Source organism: Cygnus atratus, chromosome 5 (genome assembly GCF_013377495.2).
Source record: "Cygnus atratus isolate AKBS03 ecotype Queensland, Australia chromosome 5, CAtr_DNAZoo_HiC_assembly, whole genome shotgun sequence".
Classification (NCBI taxonomy): Eukaryota; Metazoa; Chordata; class Aves; order Anseriformes; family Anatidae; genus Cygnus; species Cygnus atratus.
The window spans coordinates 60,206,649-60,228,759 of record NC_066366.1 but is presented as its reverse complement, the minus strand read 5'-3'; the positions used below and the strand labels follow the sequence as shown (position 1 = coordinate 60,228,759).

General features: G+C 51.7%; 1 protein-coding gene across 1 annotated transcript in view; it reads left to right on the top strand.

Annotated features, from left to right (window-relative positions):
* Positions 1–22,111, top strand: part of DAAM1 (dishevelled associated activator of morphogenesis 1) — an 86,940-nt gene that overhangs the window by 14,721 nt on the left and 50,108 nt on the right. The window contains exons 2-3 of the mRNA XM_050711030.1: positions 250–347; positions 20,825–21,048. Of these exons, the coding sequence (XP_050566987.1) occupies positions 20,866–21,048 (183 nt within the window). The 5' untranslated portion in view covers positions 250–347; positions 20,825–20,865. The remainder of the gene's footprint in view (positions 1–249; positions 348–20,824; positions 21,049–22,111) is intronic.

Below are 22,111 nucleotides of genomic sequence, written 5' to 3'. Positions count from 1 at the left end.
GATCCCTCCGGGGTACTGCAGAGGTTTCGTATTGGCGCAGACCTTAAGGAACACGCATGCAAACAAAAAGCACTCGCATTTATTTTTGCGAATTCTTTTGGAAAGGGTGTGACTGATTTTTCGCGAGCAGCGCAGGCACACACTGGCTTTGTTCTGCTGCAGTCTGGCCCGGTCGGGTATTTCAGGTCTTCCAAGATTTAATCAGAATAATTAGTTACTGTCTGTTTATACCTTCTGTTTTTGTTGCAGGGTTTCCAAAGGGCGTATTTATCTTTCAGAGTGCTGCCTGAGTGTCGCTTAATCATTAAGCATCTGATTTCCTCCAAGTTATCTGTCATGCTGCTCATGTAAGTAAATAAAAAAAGGGGGTGGTGGTGGTGGTGGATTTTGCCTTGGGGGGGGGGGGGTTGGAAAGATTTTCCCTGCTGGTGATTTCCCTGATTTAAGTGTTTGGTTCCCAACCCCTCATGTGATGATCAGAGGACTGCCTGTTTTGATTGGCGCTTAACGACCCAGCCAGCTTAATGAGCTTGCTTTCAGCCAAGCCTTCGTGTATACCCCTGTAAACTGGCAGGGTCTGTGTTGCTCGGGGTCGTTTCGGAGGGGGGAAAAATGTCTTTGCAGGAATAAAGGGCGTTTGCTTTCCCTTGTACAGTTACGCCTTTACCTCCTTCACTCGGTGGTGTCCCTTATAAAAGTCACAGTTCTGCCTGGAAATGAATTAGTGCTACAAGTTTGCCAGGCCTGGCAATCCGGTTGGTTTCCAGCTTTTATTTGCACGTAGGGTTTTGGCAGGGAAGACAGTGGGGTATACATTTCCCCCCCCGATGCAAGAATGACGCAGAAAAAACACTGAAAAACAGGAAAAGAGGGCTGGAAAACCTCACCACGAGACAGGTGTGGTGCTGGGGCCACCCCCGATTCGTGCACGGAGCCTAAATGAATGATGTCCCTGTTTTCCTTCAATATTTATCGCTGTGGTCCCGAGAGCAGCTGGTGCAGAGGGGCCAGAGCGATGCTGGCGGTGGCACAGAGGACAATGCGTGGGGCTCGATAATTTGCCTCTTTTTCTTGGTTTTGCTTTCTTGGGAAACCATGTTAGTAGTCAGGAGTCACGATGCTGGCTCGTCGACCGCCTAATTTATCGCGTCAGATATCCCGTGCATGACCCTCGGGGCCGAGGGTGCGGGGCGCGCGCTGCTCCCGGTGATGGATGTAGTCCTGCAGCCTTTTAAACCCCGAAGCCGCCGTCCCATCAGCTCCTCTGCTCGCCCGTGTAATGCAGACCATAAATTTTCTCTGGCCGGCTTCTGTCCTGAGGTCAGTAACTGCAGTTTAATTAGCCCCTGCCGAGGATTACGGATGCGTGGCGTGGCTTCGCTCGCTGCCTTCCCATGCAAGGGAAGAGGCCGGTGCGAGTGCGAGGTGGGGCCGTCAGCATCTGCCTGGCCTCGGTGGCTTCAGAGCTAGGAAAACTTGCTCATGGGCAGGCTGAGCTCAAAGTCCATCTCCTCTCTGCACTAACTCGGGTAAGCTGTAATTCCTGTGGTTATAAGGAAGGCGTTTTTCATGCTGAGGGGCGGTGAGGCCCTGGCGCAGGCCGCCCCGAGGAGCTGTGGCTGCCCCATCCCTGGCAGTGCCCAAGGCCAGGCTGGATGGGGCTGGGGGCAGCCTGGGCTGGGGGCAGGGGTCGTGCCCATGGCAGGGACTGGAATGAGTTGGACTGTAAGGTCCCTTCCAACCCAAACCGTCCTGTGGTTCTGAGATGATCCCAAACCACTGCACTGGGGCATGTGTTGGGCCCTGTGCCACAGCAGAGCCAGTGTTGGGGGTAAGCATTTCCATTTCCTTGTCAGCACGGCCAGTTTTCAAAGAGAAGTTGTTCCCTCTGACAGCTTTTAACTCGTTGCTCTTTGTGTAGTTTTGGCGTGATCCTGGCCCTGATGGCCGTGGTTTCCCCACCAGAGGTGACAGTGACGTTAGAGGGTTTCTGCTCGGCTCTCGCAGCCGGTGCTGGGTTGCTGTTGCCCTCACCCTTCCTGCTCAGGTGAGAAATGTCCAGTGTGATGGAAATATCCTTAAGGAAGGCTGTCAACCAGAATTTTTCCATGACGTTGACCCAGGGGGAAAGCTAGTGGAGGGCTCCTCCTTCCGACACCACCTCCTGAAGCACCCACAACATGCGAAGCATAGCGCTGCCGTTGGCTGCCCGAGGCCAGTGGGGATGGAGGGTCTCTAGCCCCTCTCCATGCTTCCCTGCTTGCTTCACTGTGGCTTTCCCAGGTCTGCTGTGGTGGCGTTTGGGCAGAGGTTAGGCTGAGGGAGAGGTGGGAGGAGGCGCAGAGATGCTGGGAGTGGAGGAAGAGTGGAAATGGGGAGTGAAGAGGGAAGGGAGGTGAGCAGTGCCTTCAAAGTGGGTGCTGGGAGCAAATGGAGGCAACTCGGCTCGTTTATAGTGTTAATGCTGTACAAGCTGCCTAGTTGAGTGAAGCACTCACCAGGGACATAAATTTGGCTATTAAATAGCTTTGGAGCAAGTGAGTGCTCTGTCCTGCTCCTTTCCCTTCCATGGAGGGAGTCACCTCCTGTCCCCATCTGTTTTAAGACCCATCTTTGCCTCAGGACACAGGAGATGCAGCTTGGTACCTGCGTGCTTTCAAAATACCCTTCCAGTTGTCCCCACACTCCTCGTCACTCCCATCCCTTGATTTCTCCCAGCCTGGCTGCTGCAAGCCTCGGCCGTGGGGACTGACCACGGGTCCCCTCCGCAGCGGTGGCCGCTGCACACCAGGCTTGGTGCTCACCACACGGCACCATCTGATGCGGGTGCTCTCCAAAAACTTTCATCTTGGTCAAGGATGGGGAATATTCCCCCCGGTGACCACCATGGGGAGATGGGCTGTGTCCCCCCAGTGCGTGCGGGCTGACCGCCGGCCGCTCGCAGATGTGGGGGGAAGGTTTGGGACGAGCACACCCCTTTTTCCTCGTAAAACTCCAAACAAGAGGCTTGGCCTGGTTTAGATTTTAAAAATAACTTGCACATTTGGCAGCTAAAGTTTCAGAAGGGCTCCGAATGGGATAATGGCTTTGATCATGGCAGTCTGAGATCAAGGGAGGGCTTTCTAGGCTTGCTGCATCAGATGGAAAATATATTGTGGTGTCTAGACTTTATCATCCTCAAGCAAGGCTTTTTTCTTTTCTGCAGAAAGTCTAATCCAAAGCCCACGTACACTTGATAGGGCTCCTTTGGAAAGCAGCCTCCTTTGGGGTTTGATTGTGTCCAGAAGCAAGTTGAAAGAGATGGAAATCAGCTTTGGACTTTGAAGGACTTCTGAGGCTCTGGCTCATGGACCGTGCCATTTCTGACAGGGTTCTTGGCACGGGTGGAAGCTGGCGTGGCAGCTGGGGGGAGGTTTGGCTGCAGGAGCAGGATCACCTCCTCCCATGGCACTCAGACCAGCGCCTCCCTCAAACGCCTTAGCTTTGGTTGTGTGATAACCACAAACACACACGTCGGTGTTCAGAAGGAACCTCAGGGTTTCTTGCCGAAGTGTAGAAAACACATGTTTTTCTCTTTTCATTTCCTAAACATTCTGAAAAGATCAGAGGCAGAGAAATGATTTCCTAAGGTGCTCGGAATAAACCCAAAAGCCTGCCATAAAGGTGAGGACATGTGGCTACGTGCATCCACCGACCCTTCTTGAATGTCCATGTGGCAGTCGAGCTCCATCACAATGGAGGAGGCCCCACGGAGAAAGCGGTGGCAGTTTTCCTTTCAAACGCTGCATTTTCTGCACAAGGGTCTTGGTTGTGTTTTGGCAAGCGAGTTGCCAAAAAGGCATCTCCAACCATCCTGGTGCGTGCCCCGGCACACCGTCACGCTGTGCTGAAACACGTCGTGAGCTGCACACGTAGCCCCGGGCCCTGATGGAGTCACAGCTTAGCTGTGAGAGCTTCAGCTGGAAGTTTTGGAAAACATTTGGAAATGTTTTGGAAAACATTTGAATTGAGGATGTCATGGCTCCACGTCTGGTTGTTTTCCTTTGCTTTTTCTTTGTGAGAGGGGAGAAAACTGCTGTTGTGTTTCTGTTTTTCCTTTCCATCAATTACTTTTTAGACATATTTATTTCCGAGTATGAATCAGAGCAAATGCCAGCCTGTAAACAGTTTGTGGTATAAAATGGCATTGAAATCGGGATGGAAGGGACCTCGAGAGGTTGCCTTGTCCCCACAGCAGGGTCAAGTAAATCTGCTCATTGAACTGGAAGGCGATCGTGTTTGTTGGGAGTTGTTTTCTCATCATTTTTTTAAGGAGCAGAGGCAGAAATCTATCAACTTATGCTGTCAGGCTGTGAGAGAGCCCTTCTCAGCTTATTCAAATCATTTGCTGAATAAGTGTTGTTAATGAATGCTGGGTTTGTTCCCAGAGCCACTCAAAGTGATAGCGCAGAGTAACATTTTCTGCCTTGGCATTTGCCATAATACTGCAACTTCCACAGGAAAGGTATCCTGTGGGGAGCCATCCCTTGCTTCTCCCAGTGCCTGGGACAACCAGATCCCAGAAGTACCACTGGATGCAGAGCAGTTTTTGCTTTGTTTCTTGTGAAGCAGACGTGAGCGTTCAGAATGAAAGCCATTCTCCAGATGGTAAAAGCAACAAGAAAAAATACCAACCCCACCATGACAACACTGGGTAGTTTGGGATGCCTTGGGCTCGCATCCCCAGCTGGCTGTGATGCCAAACCCGTGGAAATCAATGACAGCCTCTCTCCTTGACATCTGCAGGCTTTAGATGAAGCTGCAGTGGTGGCAGAGGAGGAGCATCAGGAGAAATTCTTGTCTGCTGTGAGACTGAAAATCAAGCGATGGCTTTCAATTAGTTTCTTGTGCATCTTCTTCTGTCCTGGCTTTGTGTCTCAAGTGGTGGATTGAAAAGACAATACACGAGAGCCCAAGCTTAATCCCTCGCCTTTCAAAGATGCTAGAAAGCTCCAGTGGGTCTTTTTTCCCCAGCTTATTGCTTCCAATTTCAGCGAGAGGTTCACCTGTACCCAGCTGCACGCCGCCTCGCTTTCCACCCAGCATTATGTCAGTGTTAATATCCACGTGGCCCAGATGGTGACTGGTTTTCCTTCGTCTCCTACTTTCCCCAACTGGTTTCTAGTAGGTAAAAGCAGAATGTGTCCATCTTTGGCCATGTAGCAGGCTTGGAGACCCTACCCCCCCGGTCCATCTGTACATTTAAAGTCAAGATGGCAGGCAGCATTATTGTTTGGCCAAATGTATGCAGAGATATCATGGCTTAGATTTGTTACAGATGGGTTTCTGGATATAGTGGAAGGCATTCTGCCAGCCCGTTTTATATCCGTGTAAAAGTGATTGGCATCCCTATAAATAAAGCTGCTGTGAGGTTATAAATCTAAATATACTTATTCATCAAATTATTTTTACATCTCAAGTAGGTTGCCATCCTGCTTTTACATGAGCAAACCATGCTCTTCGCATGTGTGTTATCCACAGCCTCACAATAAATGATCAAAAATGCAGCTTTGGAGGCTTTGAATGATTTTTTTCCCCTTGGAAATACGTGTGTGTGGACTGTCCATGGGTCCCGTGCTGCAGTGGGATGAAGGAACTTCTTTGAGACAGTCATCTCTGGGAAGGAACTGGTCCCAGAGGCTGTTGTAGACAGAGATCCAGAAGTGGAATTGGCTGTAAATATGGGAAAGTCAGCTCTTTCTTTTTTGGCTCACAAATAGGTATGATGTTGGGGTGTTTAGGCCCTATGACCAGGTAAATAGTATTTGTGTGGCTTGTTGGTGCTAGGAAGGAGTCCCCACTAGCATCTCCACCACATCCTTGGCTGGGGAGTCCAGCAAAGGCTTTCTTCCATCGGTGCCATGGGCTGGGCTGCGTGGGAGCACAGCACATCCAACCTTCCCCACTGTCACCTCGATTGCAGGAACATGGAAAAAAAGTCCCCCAGATTTTCTCTGGGTGCTGCCATGAGCTGGAGGAGGTGGTGAGGAGCAGAGTTGGAGGGCCAGCCCTCACCACCATCCAGCTTGGTCACTGAGAAGGCTTGTGAAAATGCTCTAAGCTGCAACCTCCGGTTCCTTTGGGTTTGTTATTCTTCTCCTTTCAAAGCATTTGAATATTCAGTCAGTAAGTTATGAAGCACAGAGCACATGTGCCTGAGAGGCAGAATATCAGCTGCCTCGCTTTCCACGGTAATAAAGTGCATCATTTAAAATTAACCTATGGTTTTAGTGTAGTTCCTAATGAAAGGAAGCTTTAAAGTCGCTCTGTACATCTGCTCCTTCTCCCCCACTGACAATTCATGAAGTCCATCGGCGGGTTTTGTCCTCGCTTCCAGATTGATTTTCATCTCCAATATGTAGAGCTGCTACAAGTTTTGTCAAAACAGCAATCAGGGTGTTGCAGAGGTTTTTATTAAGGGAAGGGATGCAATGAAAACTCAGGCTGTACTGGATGCCAGGGAACACACAAAAATGTTATGAACATCCAAGCCATAAAGAGTGCTTTTAGTTGGATTTACCACGTTACAGGACACCGGAGAGCCCATGCTGCAGTACTGCACAGACACGTAGGTGTTGCAGGGGGGATGTTTGCCCGTGTGGGTTCTCTGATGCCTAATAAACGTAAGTTCATCTTGCAGCCTTAATATAAATGTACTTTATGTTGCTTGGGCTCACAGACACAAGCCTCCTCTTTGTTAGTTCTGGTATTTGTGGTGCTGCTTCCCCCACCAGGTGTGGTTTCCTTAGTGTGGCAGGGTCAATGCAGGCTTGTAGTGACTTTAGAGAACGGTAACAATATTTGCATTTTTTGACCTATTTGCTGGAGCTGGTTGCAGGTTTGTGTGCCATTTGTCACAGCAGGCAGAGCAGCTGTTGGCAGGAGAGCTTCTTAATACATGCAGTGTTGGACACATTCACAAAGGATGCTGCGTGTCCTGCATCCCCATTACCTGTGACGCTGTGGAGGCAGGGGAGGACAAGCTGCTGATAGTTGGCGTCTTGAAGGTGGAAGTTGTATGACAATGTTGAAAACAAGTGTTGAAAATCTTGCCACCTTCCATCGCTGGAAAGCTTAGTGTGGCTGATGAGCAGCAGATGGAGAGGAGGACCTGTCAAGCTTGAGTCCTGTGTCCCAGGGTTGCTTCTGGTGCGTGTCATGGCCACACGGTGGAGGTGAGAGGTTGGGGTGTTGGCTGTGTCCTGGAGGTAGCAGGGATGGCATACAGCTTGGACAGTCTGGCTGTATGCAGATTTGGAAGTGAAATGAATCTCCTTCCTGGGTCAGGTAAGGGCAGAGAGGATGTTGGTCAGCCCTTTTGCATGACTGCTGCCAGCAAAGAGGGAGATGGTGGCTTCTGGGAATGCCATCCCCATGGTCCCTGCATCCTGCTGCAGGTCCCAGTGCAGCAAGGGAACCCCTTCTTCCCCAAACCAGCAAACAGTTCAAGGTTGGCACGTCTTACCCAGGCTGTGGCAGCCCTGACATGGGTGCCCAGGGCAGCCATAAGGTGATTTGGTAGCCTGGAAGTCACGGTGTGACTGGCTCACTGCTTCTGGGAGCCATCTGCCAGCAGCTGGGTTCCACGTGGGTGTGAGAGAGCCTTGCATCACCTTACATCCCACAGGGGAAAGGGGGGAGACCCTCAAAGCCCAGCCACCTGCATTCCCGCAGGGATGCCACGGGGTGTGAGCAGGAATCAGTGCTCACTGTGGTGTTGGTGAGCCGCCAAATGTTTGCTTATCTGCCTGGTTTTTACTGGTAGGTGTCAATACTTTGTTCCACACCTGGGTTTTGCTCTCTGCTTTCCACCACAGCTTGAATTCTTTGCAGTGTTGTTTTGTTTTGTTTCGTTTGGTACCTCATTTTCCTAAATAAGAACACAGCCGATGGTCTGGAGCCCAAACTAAACCCACCTATTACGCATTACCCGATTAGACACCGTGGTAATAAGCATTTGAATCTAAAGGTAGATTAGGCAGGGAGCAGTCTCAGGCTGGATTTCCATAGCATTCATTCCTCATCCATGTGCTGTGTCCTTAAGACTATTGAAATCTAATAAAGAGTTGGTGTTGGTGTGCTTTGGGTGCTCCTCTTGGGGCAGGGGTTGCTCCCCCCACGAGGCACTCTGCAAAAATTGCCTGTGATTGCCTGGAAGATGCTTTTTCTCCCTCTTGCTGCTCTTACAGCTCATGTTGCAGTTGATGGGAACAGGCAGCTCCTGCCAACTCTAAAAACCTGCACTAATGGGATTTTGAAAGATTTTGTCTTTAGAGGCAGTTATTTCAGGGTGTGCTGGCTTCCTGTGGCAATCTCTGGCTGTAGCGGAGTGAATCTGGAGTTTTCAGGTGCCTAAATCCAATGGGCAGCTTCTTCAAGCTCTCGTGGTGATGTTACAGCTCTTGTGCTAGAAAATGCTGTGAAGATTTGTTATCCAAAAAACATTTAATTTACTTCGCCCGTGGACTGCTATGAGGTAGTGGCTGATCTCAGGGTAATTCTCACTCTGAGGTGTGTCATTAGTGTTTGGGCATCCAAACTGCAGTGTGAATTCAGTGCAGCGGGCTGCCGAGGCTGGACGTGGAGGAAAGCATTGACGCTGAGGTAAATACAAGCCTGTTTTGCAGCAGAGGGTGGACAGAGGCTCTCTGGGTCTTCCCAGCATGGTGCCTCAAGCGGTGCCCGGAGGGAGGCAGCGTTCGGGCTAGTGCTAGGCCGAGCAGAGAGCAGCAGCACCCAGCCAGGCCCTGTGGCGACCTCCATCTCCTGGCCAAGTGTCAAAAAACGTTACCTGAGGGTATCTGAGCAGAGATGGTGTCGCTCTGTTACAGCCCCTGAGCCAGGAAGCAGCATCTCTGCTCGCTTTGCTGGGCCTTTTTGTTATTAGGGCTGTTAACTGTGGTGTGAGCTGGGCGAACGCAGCAAATGGCGGGCTCCTGACACTTGTGACGTGGGCATGGTGAAGCTCAGATCGAGGAATAAAGGTCAGTTTGCTGGGTTTCAGGCTCGGTTAGACCTGCTGGGCCCTGCTTCATCATGAGCGGTGTTGTGTGGGCTGTAATGTAAGATCTGGTGAGCCAGTGAATGGAAAGCTGCAGCCAGAAACTCAGTCAGAGCCTTTGCTGTGAGAGCTGCTTTGCTTCAGAGCTGCTAAAGAAATATATGGGGAGTGTTTTGGGGTGCTGGGGAGACCCTTTTTCACTGGAGAGCTGGCTAGACCTGATGTCAGTCAACGGATCACCCTAAAGCCAGGAATCTTTGCTGAAATTTGAAGGAATGTTGCCAAGCTCCTGATCACTAGTGGTACCATGAAGCCTTACCCAGGGAGCAGGTGTGAGGACTTCAACAATACCCCTCCACCACCAGGGCGTGGAAGCCCTCAAAGAAGCTTCATTGCCTTTGGATTGCGAGTTAACTGGCCTGGTATCAATGGGGAGAAGGGTTTTTGCTTTGCTGGCCAGAGGGTTGGACTCTAAGCCGAGGCGAGAAGGCACCTGCAACGTGGTTTGAAGATGTGTGAGGATGAGCAAAGTGGGGGTGATACACCACAGGGCGTCTCTGCAGAGCTGAAGAGGCATTTGCCCAGGCAGGGTGATGGATGAGGGCAGAATGTGATGCTGTGTCCTTTGAGAAATTGGTGATATTGTGGCTTTCTGAGCTTGGGCTTGTGCCTGCAGTGGTGACTGGAAAGGTTTCTCTGAGCTGGTGGGGTGTCTGGAATGGTGCTGGTCCCAAGAAGGGAACACTGAGTCTTCTATCTCCAAACGATGAGATTAAATTAAAAGCCTCAAGCACAGTTATGTTCTCTCAGGGTGTCTGAGCTTCATAGGGGTACCCTTGGGTCACTTTTTGAAGCATTTCTTTGCAGTCAAGAGGCTGTTTGTTTTCCAGATTTAATGAACAGGGAGATCACTGTGTAAATATCTACAGGAGTGAGAACTTTTGTATTGCAATTTATGCCGAGTGCAACATGAAAACCTGCAAAAACGGTAATAATAATAATAATACAAAATTCTGTATGTAGCCATGGCAGGGAGGTGGCTGCTGTCATTGCAATCTTGCACCTTCACGGGGAGGTTCCTTACTGGAAGTGTTTGCTCATGAAGAGAAGAGGCTTGGGTTTTAAACAGCATCATTGCATCAAAGAAGCTACAGAGATGAGGCCAACAGGATGCCTGAAGCATTAGCAGCGCTGCAGATGCCCCATTTGGACTTGAATGGGGTAGAAACAGATTTGGCTGAATCAGTCCACAAAAACCCAAAGCCTGTGCATGTACTCAGTGTGTTTAAATTTGGTTTATATCGATGCTGCTCATGCTGATACTTCCCTGGATTAAGCATTAAAATGGCCAATATTGATTTTTAAATGCATCCCCTTGGGATTTCCACCGGACAGACATTCCCCTCGAGATGCTCTGCAGGGACAGGGCCATCGCTCCATCTATCCCCAGAGGTGGATGGGTTGGCTGGGTTCAGAGCGAGCCCTTGCTCTATGCAGTTGCTGAGAGGAGGGTAGTTAGGCAATTAAAACGGTGTACCTTGATTAAGCTGGCTCCTCTGAATTATAAGGAGATGGGCTTGAGCTATGATGGGAAGCCTGCATCCCTCCTATTCAAAGCGGAGGTTTTGCTGTAATCTAGATTGTGTTGCATAAAAAATACAGTCAAGCCTTCCAGTTAGACTCGCCTGCTGGTTTTGCCTGCTTTTTTATTTTATTATTTTCTTTTTTTTAATGTTTAAATGCAAGCAGCCTTTTAGTGTAATGTGATAAAAATTGCTGCTTTTAGCAGCCTGGTTAGGAGCAGACGTAATGCTGGAGCCCTTCTCATTTCCCCGAGCCATTTCTGTGCAGTTGTGCAGCATCACGTCGTGTCTGATGCGAGCTCACGTATATTATTTTTCAGTGTTCATCTGCTGGAGCAGTGGGAGGTATTAGTGCCGTGCTGCAAGGAGAGTTGCCAGTGGGGAATTTCTGCTCTCAGACATTTTTATCAAAGAATTCTCGACCCCAAATTCATACTTCAGGGGGAAAAATCACTCTGGATTACTGTCAGTATTTTAAAATCTTTAAAGCGAAATAAGCATTTCACATGGCTCGTGGCATGTAGGGCAATTGATAGATCTAATGAATCTGTTTGGCTGGCTTTGGGCACTTTCTGGACCAGAAGATTAATGAACTACTCGGAGATCTACCTGCCTATCAGGGTCCCTTTCAGTAAGGTCTCCTGTTTGTACCAGCTTCAACCCACTTTCATTCTAAAAGAACAAAAGCCAGCTCGCTGCACACCGCAAGTTGCATAAAACCCAGCAGCTCTAGTTGCCTCATCTTAAGCACGGATAATCCCCAAATCCCCAAATGTGACCCAAAATTGGCCAGCGGGGACTCGGCTGGTAGCTCCTCGATTCCTTTGCCGTGGTGCTGGCCCCAGACGCTGCTGAGCTGCTGTACTGCAGGCAGGTGTTTGCAGCTGAACGGCTTCAAAAATCCCGTGTGTGGTGCCAAATTAATTAAGAGGCTTAAGAGAGGAAAAACCTGCCTTCCTTCCCCCGTTTTACAGCGGGAGAGCCCGTCTCACCCCAGGGATTACCGCTGAAATGGGGAGCAGTGAAATGGAAAGTTCAGCAGAGAGGCTTTGCATACGATATATCAAAGTCAGAGCCCAAATATTCATTGGAGGAGCAGGGCTTGAGGGGGGGGGAAGGGAAAAAAAAAAGGAATTAAAATAAAGCAAGGCTTTTATTGAACTATTGTTCTCCAGGAAAAGGCTAATTGGCAAACAAATATCCTTCAACAGTGGGAAATGCGGCTCCTCTCTCCCCACTTGCCAGGCTGTTCAGCTTTTATTGACAAAAGCTTTGCATCATCAAAGTAAGTGCTTGGTGGAGCCTGCAGTGATCTCAAAAACGCACAGACTTAGATCCTTATCCTTTGGGGGTAAATAGAGAAATATCGAGATGGGAGCTCTCTTTCTGGGGGCAGGCAAGGCTTTGGCTGGCTGGAAAGTGGTCCTGCTGTGTCGGGAGCTTTCTGGTCACCATGATATGCTGGCGTGGGCTTCATATCTCATGTTATCAGCCCCATGGAGGTGTTTTTTTAGCTTAGTGTGAGCTTTTTCCCTTGAGTTTGGGCAAAACCAAGGGTGGAGATGGAGCGGGGCTGGATGTCAGCTTGTGACAGAGCTGGGTGCTGGGGATGGAGCTGGGATGAGGCAGCAGCAGGACCTCCTGTTGCCCTGGGATGCTCGATGGAGCTGTCACGTCCCTCTGAGCTGCCCAAGTCATCTTGTGGTGTAATAAGGGAGTTGAAATATATTTCTTCCTCCTGCCACCAAGCCACCTGCTTTTACGTTTGCTTCAGCAAAAGAAGGACCGGAGGTCTTGCCCGTCTGCTGGAAAAAGGCACACGTGCAGTTCGTAGAAATGGGTCGCTTAGCACCCTAGTGAGTATTGGGAAATATGTATGTATTTATATAGGCTCCCAAACTGGGTCTTGTCGGGGGTTACATGCCTGTTGTCCTTGTTCCTGAAATAAAAGGCGTTTGCCCATGTTCGTGTATCTGATGGAGCTCCAGTCGGAAGCGGTCTGTAGCCATTTAGAGGATCTGGTGCTGAGCTCACCCCCGGTTACGTTCCCCCTTTTAATGGAGAACTTGTGACCTCTTTTGGTATTGCCGCACCGCCCGCTGTCTGGCTGTCTGGGATACTTCCAGCAAGGTTTGTTTTCAATCCTCGAAAACTAAACAAAGTTTTGCTCCAGCAGCATTTTCCCTGGTTGGACGCATCTGCGCGTTGAGCAGCATCAACCCCTGCAGCCACGATGGGGCGAGGGGCTGTGCGGGCACCCCTGCAAGCATCCTCTCCGTGCGCCCAACCTCTCCAAAGCTCCCGTGTGCGGGACAGGGATGGTCCCACAGCAGCCAGCAGCCAGCCCCAGCTCTGCATTTCTGCTGGGCTGCCGAAGCGGGCGGCGCTGCTCCGAGATTTGCTTTCAGTTGGAGAGCTTTAAGGCAGATCGTGTCTCGCCCTGCTCTGCAGATGCTTTTCCCCAGAAAAGCAGATTGTGGAGCCCCCGGTGCGTGTGCTTCTGGGCTGGGCGCTCCGCCTCGCTCGCTTGCAGCAGGAGCAGCTCGAGCTGTGCCGTGATGCTGCCAGGCGAACGCTCGCATGGAAGCTCAAGTGGAAGCTGCTGCTCTTTTCTCTGAATAGCGTCGTCGAGTAGAGTACGGACAGAAAAAAAAAGCAGGCTTTTCTTGGCGTATTACAAATCTGTGAAACAGGTCACCCATCCCCTCCCTGCCCCTGAACATATAACTGCGTGCTGGCTCGGTGAATAAACTGGTTTAATTTTTCATGCTGCAATCTGAATTTCACCATCAAGTCCCCGAAATGCCTCTGCAAGCTCATTTGGATGGGAGCAGAGTAAAATGTCTTCTTGCGAGGCAGCAGGCCCAGATGTACGCTCCGGTTTTTTGATGAATGCCACAATAAAAGGAAAGAATACAGAAGGCAGTAAACACGTTTTATGCGAGTGCTGTTTTTTTTTTGCAGTGCTGGCAGATGGGACACACAGGGACCAGGCTGGGAGCCTGCAACTGCAGCCGGCTCCTGCCAAAGTCAGAGGCGGCGTGCAGCTATCACGCTGGTATTGTGCAGCAGGAGTGAAATTCAGAGCTGCAAACCCCTCATTTTTTGGGTCATGGAGTACAACAGGATCTCTGGAAAGAGGGAGGAGGATCTGGGATAATTTAGGATTTGGCATATAAATATAAATCCACGAAACTGAGGAATTTGAGATTTGCTTATGCTGGGAATAACAGCTCTTGTGATTTCACGATGAGTCAGGCTCCTTCTGGCAGCCGATTTTCCCCGAGAGCAGCAAGGCCACGTCCAGGTGTGCCTGCATACAGGGCCGGCACGCTGCTAGCAAGGCGTTTGGAAGCCCCTTTCTGCTCCCAGAGGTGTAGCACTGGCATCACGGCAGGGCTCCCGAGCTCTGTCTCATGGGAGGATTCAGGGGGAGAAGCCAGTCATCAAATCGTTCAAGGCTTTGGGGCCAAATGCTTTGTGGGTTTAAGTTTGTTGTTTGTTTTTCCCCTATGACATCAAAACCAGCTCCTGCCGATGCGCACGTATTTTAACCAAACACAAACATTCCTCTCCTATGCAGTCTGCGCGTGAAAACGGCTCCCTGTCTGAGAAAGGGGTCTGAGGAAACGCGCGTGGGAGTTTGTGGCCAAAAAGTCAGCCTGGTTGCTTTTAATAGAAACCGCCGGGGCAGCGCCGGGCTGCGTGCTGGAGGTGCTGGGGACGGGCTCCAGTCCTCCAGGCTGCCCAGTGGGAGGGGAGGTGGCTCCCACCGATGCGATCCTCTTTCTTAGCTGCTCCTCCAATGAGGGGATTGATTTTCTGAGTTTAAAATAAATAAAATAAATAAATAAACAAACAAATAAATAATAATGCTTGTGCCGCCTGATCAGATGGGCACTGCATCACACGCACGTTTCAGAGGCCTTGCAATCGACACCGAAGCCGAGAACGAGTCAAATGAGCGAGCAGAGCCACCCAGGGTGCCGGCAGTCCGGGGTCTGTGAGGTGGAAAATCAGAACGTGTTTTTGACGTTTCTCGGGGGATGCCTCCAACTTAGAGCCGATCTGAACAACGGGCATCCAGCTTTCATTCCATGGAGGTCCAGACTCGCCGGACTGTGGGAGGAAAATCGTCTCGAGCTGTTTGTTTAAAGAAGAGTGATGCAAGGCACTTGATGCGCTCGACGTGCATCTCAGCACTGCGCGGCACGGCTGTTGTGTGCACGGGGAAGAGCAGAGAGCGTGTGCCACTGCGCAGCAGCAGGACGGGATAAGCAACAGGAGCGACGTGCTGGGTGCCAAATTTCTGCCTCGGATGTGCTGCAACAAGTGGTTATGTGGCGCAGCACACCCAGCTCCGGCGCTCGGGGGGGGTCTTGCAAAATCACCCATGGAAGCAGAGCCTCTCCCAGCCACCGCCAGCAAGCGAGGCCGCTCGGGGGTGATGGGGAATTGTCAGAAAATGCCCATCAGGCAGGAGCACCCTGCGCCGCACGAAACTCCAGGGTGGCGGCAGACATTTGGCGGGGTGAGAGGTGCCGAAATTGGCCAGGGCTCGGCGGAGCCGGTCAGCGAGCGTCGCCGCACTTGCCCAGAAAGAGTTTCACCTTGTGAAACGCGCTGAAATACAGCTCCCGATTGGGAAAGAGCTCGCTTGGGATCTTGTATCCTTGTTTTGGGAGGGGATGGGAGAGGAGCCAGAAAAACAGCAAGCTGATATTCATATTTGATGATTTAGCTCCTAGCTCCCATGTGGGTTTGGAGGCGGGTGCGAAGAGGAGCGTGCACGCTCCTTTGCATGCGTTTGTGCCCTCGCTGGGTATTTTGGTGCTGCAGACCGCAGAGCTGCAGTACCGGTGCTGGCTTCAAACCAGCTCGCTGGGGCATCGGTCGCGGGCAGGCTCCGGCAGCACGTTGCTCCACGCGGGCTAATTGAGCTTGCCAAGGAGGCTGCTGAATATGCAAACAGTAATTGCCGTTCTCCTCTCCTTAAAGCGAAGGCGGAAGCGACACCAGGGTCCAATTTTCTCCTAATGACCGATTTCGTTGGAGCACTGCTCAAGGCGATGTCGAGGCGGTGGGGTGTTTTGAGGCGGGGGGGGGGGACCAGAAACAGCGGCACGCTCCGGTCGGTCAGGGTGGCACTCATGTCAGGGTCCCAAACGTGGGCTTCAGGGAGCTTTGTTGCTGCCTCTCTGGCAGCCGTGGCTGCTGCTGTCGTTTTGGGTTTGTGCCGTATTTCCGAAGGAGCATCGCCTCCCCGCACCCACCTTCATCTCTGGTTTATGGCTGTTTGGCAAAGCTGGGAGCGGTCGCGAGGAGCGCTTGGATCAGCTCCTACCCGAAGCTTCGCTTCGCCCTTTGCGGCTTTTTTAAAAGAAGCTGTACAACAGCCAGCCCAACGGCACGGACAGGAGGGGAAGGTGCCGGGATTAAAACACCTCCCTGCCGCTTGGCACCGCGATCACGCAGCGCGGCAGGCGTTGCAGAGCCGCCGGCAAGGTCACCGCTGGAGTTTTGGAGGAGGAGGGCTGGGATCCCGCCTGCTTCAGTCGCAGCCAGGGCCGTGTCCTGCTGCCTCGCCTGCCCCGGGCTCTGTTATCACAGTCCAAACTCCGTCGTGACGTTTGTGCGGGGTTTTGGCACGGTTCGCAAGGACGAGGTGCCAGCCTCCAGGAAGCGCCCTGCCCTGGAGTCACCCGGTCCTTCACAGATGTTGCTCCCAAGCAGCCTGCACAAGCAGAAACCAGCACGGGACGGGTGGAAGCCGTCCCCTTACCTGCCCCATCGCCTCGGGATGCAGCCAAGGCGTCTCCCTGCCCACCTGGAAGGAGCCCTGCCAGCTACAGACCCCAGAGCAGCTTCTGGAGCTCAGAGACCCCCATCTCCTTACCAGAGGTGTGGGAGAAGAGGCAACCAGGTAACAGGGGTACCACAAGCCAAGGAGAGATGCTTCCGAAGTTGTAGTTTTACTGGGTTGCGTGGAGACCCCAAAGACCAGATCCCTATCTCAATCACTGCTTTACGACCCCACAGCCAAAAGCTGTCTTCGTTTCGAGAAATAGTCACTGCTTGAAACACGTCACTGGATCAGAGCATAAGCTCTCCTTTTGTCCAGTGTCAGTTCCAAATTTAGCAAATGCTCTTGGCAGCCATTCCCTTGCAGAGTGTTAGGGTTTCACCCAAGTAATACACGAAGGATTTTCTCCTCCTACACCTGCCAAAGGGTCAGACACCTCCCAGGCTCCTCTCCTGTCCTCTGGCTCCTGTCCTGGGACACATGTTGCCTCGTGCTCCCCAGCCCCACGGTCTGTATGAGCTGACCCGACAGACAGCTTGTATTTCCCCCCACCCTGGGAACGGGCCAGAACTTACTCAAGTCTCGTGGAAAGGGGCAGTGCCTTGTGGTGCCAGCCAAAGGTGTTGCCACAGGTACCCTGTTATCGGCCACCAGTGCCTGTGACTGGGGGAGAGTGGCACGATTCCCTCGTCTGGTTGCTTGAGTGATTCGTTAGCTCAGAGAAGACAAATTCCCTTTATCTCCTCCAGCTTGCCAAAAGCAAATCTCTTGTAATTAATTAGGTTCTGTCCGTATCGTTCCCAAACATCATCTGGCCTCCCCCGGGGAGCAAAACCAGCCGTGGGGACGTGATGGAGGGAGCAGGCAGCAGGAATGCAGCGAGCGGTTCCTGCAGAGGGCACGAGCTTGCAGAAAAGCAGCTTCAGCTTGAGCTGACAGCAGTCAGTTGTGCAGGTTCCTGGGCAAAACCGGGGTTTTGTCCACGTGCTGTGTCTCTGGGAAAGGTTTGAGTGGAAATGACTTTGGAAGGGCCCAGGTGAGAGACAAAGGGAGTCGCCCCCTCGGGTGGTGGCTGTACTTTCTCCGTGAATACTGTGGTAGAAGTCTTTCGGAGCCCTCGGTGAGCTGGGGCGATCCCCATCACTTGCACAACTGCAGTAGAAATAAAGCTCGTCCTTTACAAACCTGCACAAGTGCCCACCTGAGGCAGGTCAGCAGAGGTGACCTTGGCCCGAGGCGGTGCACGAGAGCCAGGTTGCACGACTGGTCTCCATCCCGCATCCTCCTCTCCTGGCCCTTCCTGGCTGAGCTTGTCCCGCGCACATTTCCACCTGTTTTGGGAAAATCAGAGCATTTTTAGACACCTCTCAGCCCCATCAGCCCTGTCTTGGGATTTGGGGCTTGGCGAGAAGTTCCCTCGATGACCCTTCCCAGCCTATCTTTTCTGGCTCTATATGTACAGGGGCAATTAAATTTAATTTATTCTGGCCTGCTCAGTACTAAAGGCCAGAAGGCACCATTAGATCACAATCTGACTTGAATTTATTGATGTAATTAGTGCTCAGACGTATAGATGGGAGGTGGGAGCAGGCTGTTTTAACAAGTGACGCCGCATGGAACTGGTTCCTTTCCCTTTCCTTAGTGCAAGCCGCTGGGTTGCGAGAAATTGTCACTTCTTCTCTCCTCAAATAACCCATTTCTGCAGAATTTACAGGGAAAAGAGGAGGCCGTGTATCTGGACTGTGTTCTGCTGAGGCAATCTGGGCTGTCTGCAGCGCTCCCGCCGACCTGCCAGGAAGCAGTGTTTTGATTTTTATCCATCGCATTAATGAATATTCATCAGTGTTCTCGAGGTTTAATGCTATTTGCCTGGTAGCTAACATATTCTTTCCCCAACCATTTTTAGCCTTTGTTGCTAATAACCCACAGCCCACTCAGCCTGCATTACAGGGCGTTTTTTTATTTAATTGTTTAGGGATGAAAATTAGGAACCTCAATAGCTCCAGAGCTGGAAGCGGCTCAAAAACACCTTGTCTTGGTTACTACACGGCTGTCTGCTCTAAAGCCCGAAATAAAACCTTGCCTTTTGGTCTGTCATTCAAGCTCCTCATAAAACACCAACAGGAGCGGGTGTCCCTGAAGAGCAGGTGTTCTCCTGATAAAAGCTTTCTGTACGTTTTTGCAAGCCCAAGTCAGAGCTTGTAGGCAGCAGCAGGTTGCAAGGAGGAGGTTGACGTGGTGTTGAAAAGGGGCTGGAAAACGCCCTGTGGAAGAGGAGGACGGGTGGGTTTGGTCCAGTCCGCGAAGTACCCTGGCCGTGGGAGCAGAATTGTGCCCTGATTCAGTAGGAAGACCAAGTAACAAAGCTTTGCACAGATAAGCACGTGTGGGTTGGGACCGAGCTCCCATGCAAGGCACAAACTGCTGTGCAGCCGCCTCCCTGCCTTCGTTTCCCTCTGTGCTGTGCTCCTGCAGGACCCAAACCTGCAGTGCATTTTTTATTTTCTCCCTGTTGGAGAAAACGTGTCCCTAGTTCTTTGTTTCCCTCCCTCCCCTTAGGAAAGAAACTGCCCACCAGGTGTCAAACCCCTCCTAAAGCCTCGTGGGTGCCAGCGGACTGCAAATGGATTTGCTCTGGTGCTGCCTGCCTGGGAGCTGCGATGCAAGATTTCGCAGCAGCTGAAATTCCTCCAGTGGCTGCATTTTCCCAAATCCAAGACGCCGAATGTGAAATGAGATTTAGGGCTCCCTGAGAAGGGAGGCCCTCCAGACCGGGCACAGAGATTATCCCACATGAAGACCGAGTAACTATTTCCCGTCGTTCCCGCTTCAGCAGATGATTACACCATGTGCTAAAAATATGCAGTCGAGAATAATTTCAGGGGTCAGGTCCTGCGTTAAGGCTATGGGAGTAAAGCCTGAATTTTCTGCGAGGTCTCTTATTTTTGGGAAGGCAGCGTTTGCTGCTCAGGGCCGTGCAAGTGGTGGTGCAGGGTCCCAGAATAGGTCTGATGCCAACCTGCCTCCAGCGGTGGCTCTCCATGGTGCCCAGCGGCTGTTTTTTGGGGCATTTGGGTATTTTGACACTTACGTAGTTAGATGGAAATGGGAGTTCTCCAGGGAAATGGAGACTTCTGTCGAAATGCTGACCTTTTGTCCAAGTCTCTTCCTAACGTTGTTAGTAAATCCAAGTCATCCATATTTCAACCTCCTGCATTAACTTTGGCGGCGTGCAGCTTTTTGTCCTCTCTCCGAACATCTCAGTGTCTTGTTTCGCAGAGATAAAACGTGTGGGTGTTTAACATGTAGATTTAGAAGTCAAATATTTAGGTTTTGTTAAAAAAAAAAAACCACTGTGCTTTGCTGGTTGCCTTTTCTCCTTGGGATGTTTCTTCGCAGTCCTCACTCCTCATAGCTGGTCCTCCCACTTGTATTATTGACTTTTATGCTCGATGGCCATGGTTTTGGTGCAGTGTTTGGCTGGTCCTTGCAGTGAGCTGTCGGGCAGGGCACAGGTTGGCATTTCTTTCGGGCTCGCTCGCTGCCGCCCGTTCATCTTCCTGCCACGAGCATCGCTCCCGACGCGGGCTTGAGAAATCAGCCAAACCGACCGAACCAACGGCGTGAGTAATGTCCCACGCAAGCACTGCGTAGGAAAGTCTGAGCTACCGGCGCAGTGTGATTTTTATCAGCTGAATCCGCGTCTTGCAAATATTTACTGGAATTCCAAGTAGGGTTTATCTAATTAAAGCCCAGTAAAAGTTTCCGTGAAAAAGAGCCACCCAGCCAGCAGCTGCCAGTGGATGTTTAGGGACACGTTTAAGAGCGGGCCGGGGGTATATAGGGTATTTTTGTGCTTTGCAGCTCAGGGCTTCTTGAGCTGTACAAGGTCTTTGAGCACTGAGCCATTCGCACTGGGGACCATGTCCCTGGTGCCACCAAGCACTTCCAGCTGCTCTTGGCCGCAGCACCCCAAATCTGCCACCCCCTGTGACGGGGCTGGTGGGGCTGCTGGACGGGCAGGAGCGGCACAGCACGGGGACATCAGCGGGGATTTGTGCTGGGATTTGCAGGGCTTTGCAGCGGTGGCGGGGGGTCAGGACCTGTCCTGCTGCGGGGCTGCGAGCAGGGGGACACCGGCGCGTCCCCCTGCCCCGCTGCCCACTCCGACGGCGTCGGCACAAGGCAAGCAAAGGCGTCTTTTGAATTCGTGCGGTCTTCAAGGTTGCCAGGGCTGTAAATGTCAAATCTGAGCAGAAATATTTGGCATGTAAACCGTCTCCGTTCTTCCCCTCCGCGCTGAGCGCGTGGGTGGCTCCGATTCCTCCTCCTCTCCGCGGGACGGGAGCGCAGTGCTGCAGGGCAGCTGCTGGAGCCTCCTCTCTCCTCTCTCCCCAGGATCTAGTGCCCAGCAGGGAGGGACGCGGAGGATTTCGGCCATGGCCCCGAGGAAGAGGAGCGGTCGGGGGATCTCCTTCATCTTCTGCTGCTTTCGCAGCAGCGACCACCCTGAGATCACGTACCGCCTGCGCAATGACAGCAGCTTCGCCCTGCAGACCATGGAGCCCGCGCTGCCCATGCCTCCAGTGGAGGAGCTGGATGTCATGTTCACCGAGCTGGTGGTAAGTAGAACACTTCTTCATTTTTCTTTTTCTTTTTCCCCCTCTTTCTAGCCTCCCCAGTGAGGACAGGCAGGGGTTTGTGTTTTCAGGCAAGCTTAGATGCATCAGGAGCTGCTGTTGGGAACGGTATTGTGCTGAACCTTGAGCTCTGCTCCTCCCTGAAGTACTGCCAGATAGGGTGCTTTCCCTTTCTTGGTGGAAAGCATTGATTTCTCAGAGCAGGCAGCAGCTGGGGGCTATTCTGGCTTTGCCTGCCTCTTGGGGTCCAGGGTGATGCAGTATCAGAGCTGGAAAAGCAGCTTGTCCCCTCTAGGTGCAAAGTGGCTTTCCTTGCTGGGCACTCTGCTTTGCAGGAGTCCTTGGGTATGGTCTAAGTCGATGTTCAGAGAGTTAGGATATTGTTTCTTTGTCCCTCAGCACCAAAACTCTGAAAAAGATGGATCAGAAAAATCAAAAATTTCTGAAAATTTTCAGAAAAACACACTTCCATTTCCTCTGTCAGTTCCACATGGCTTTTGGATGGACCAAAAATGCTCCACTTTGAGTCGGTTCAGCAGAGAAAATGGGGCTTCTGCACAGTGTTTTGTTGTGTAGCAGGAGCTGGGAGGTCACACTTCATGCTATAGGATGTCCCACCAGACAGCCAGCAGTGTGGTTTTGGTGATCCACGCTGCTCGGGAGCAGGTTTTGCCCGGATGAAACCTCCGCGGGCGATAGGAGAGGACAGGCTGGGACACCCATCGCATGGCATATCCCAGTGGGGATGAGATCCCTGCACCACAGCACGTGTTGTTGCAGCAAAACGCTGGGGGCCGGATGATTTTCAAAGCATCTCCCCCAAATTCAGCAGATGCTTCTCGCACAGGTTGCACTGCGGGGCATCGCTGCACGTGCAGCGAGGTGGGAGCAGAGCAGCAGCAGTGGGGACCAGCTGGACCCAGGCGTGCTGTGCTGTTTCCCTTGCTCCGTGCTGCCAAGGTTTTGCTTTTTTTCCCAGCTGTGGGTGAGAAGAAGGCTGGGAGGCAGCTGCTGCTCCAGGATTGGGGTCAGCAGGAGCTCTGCT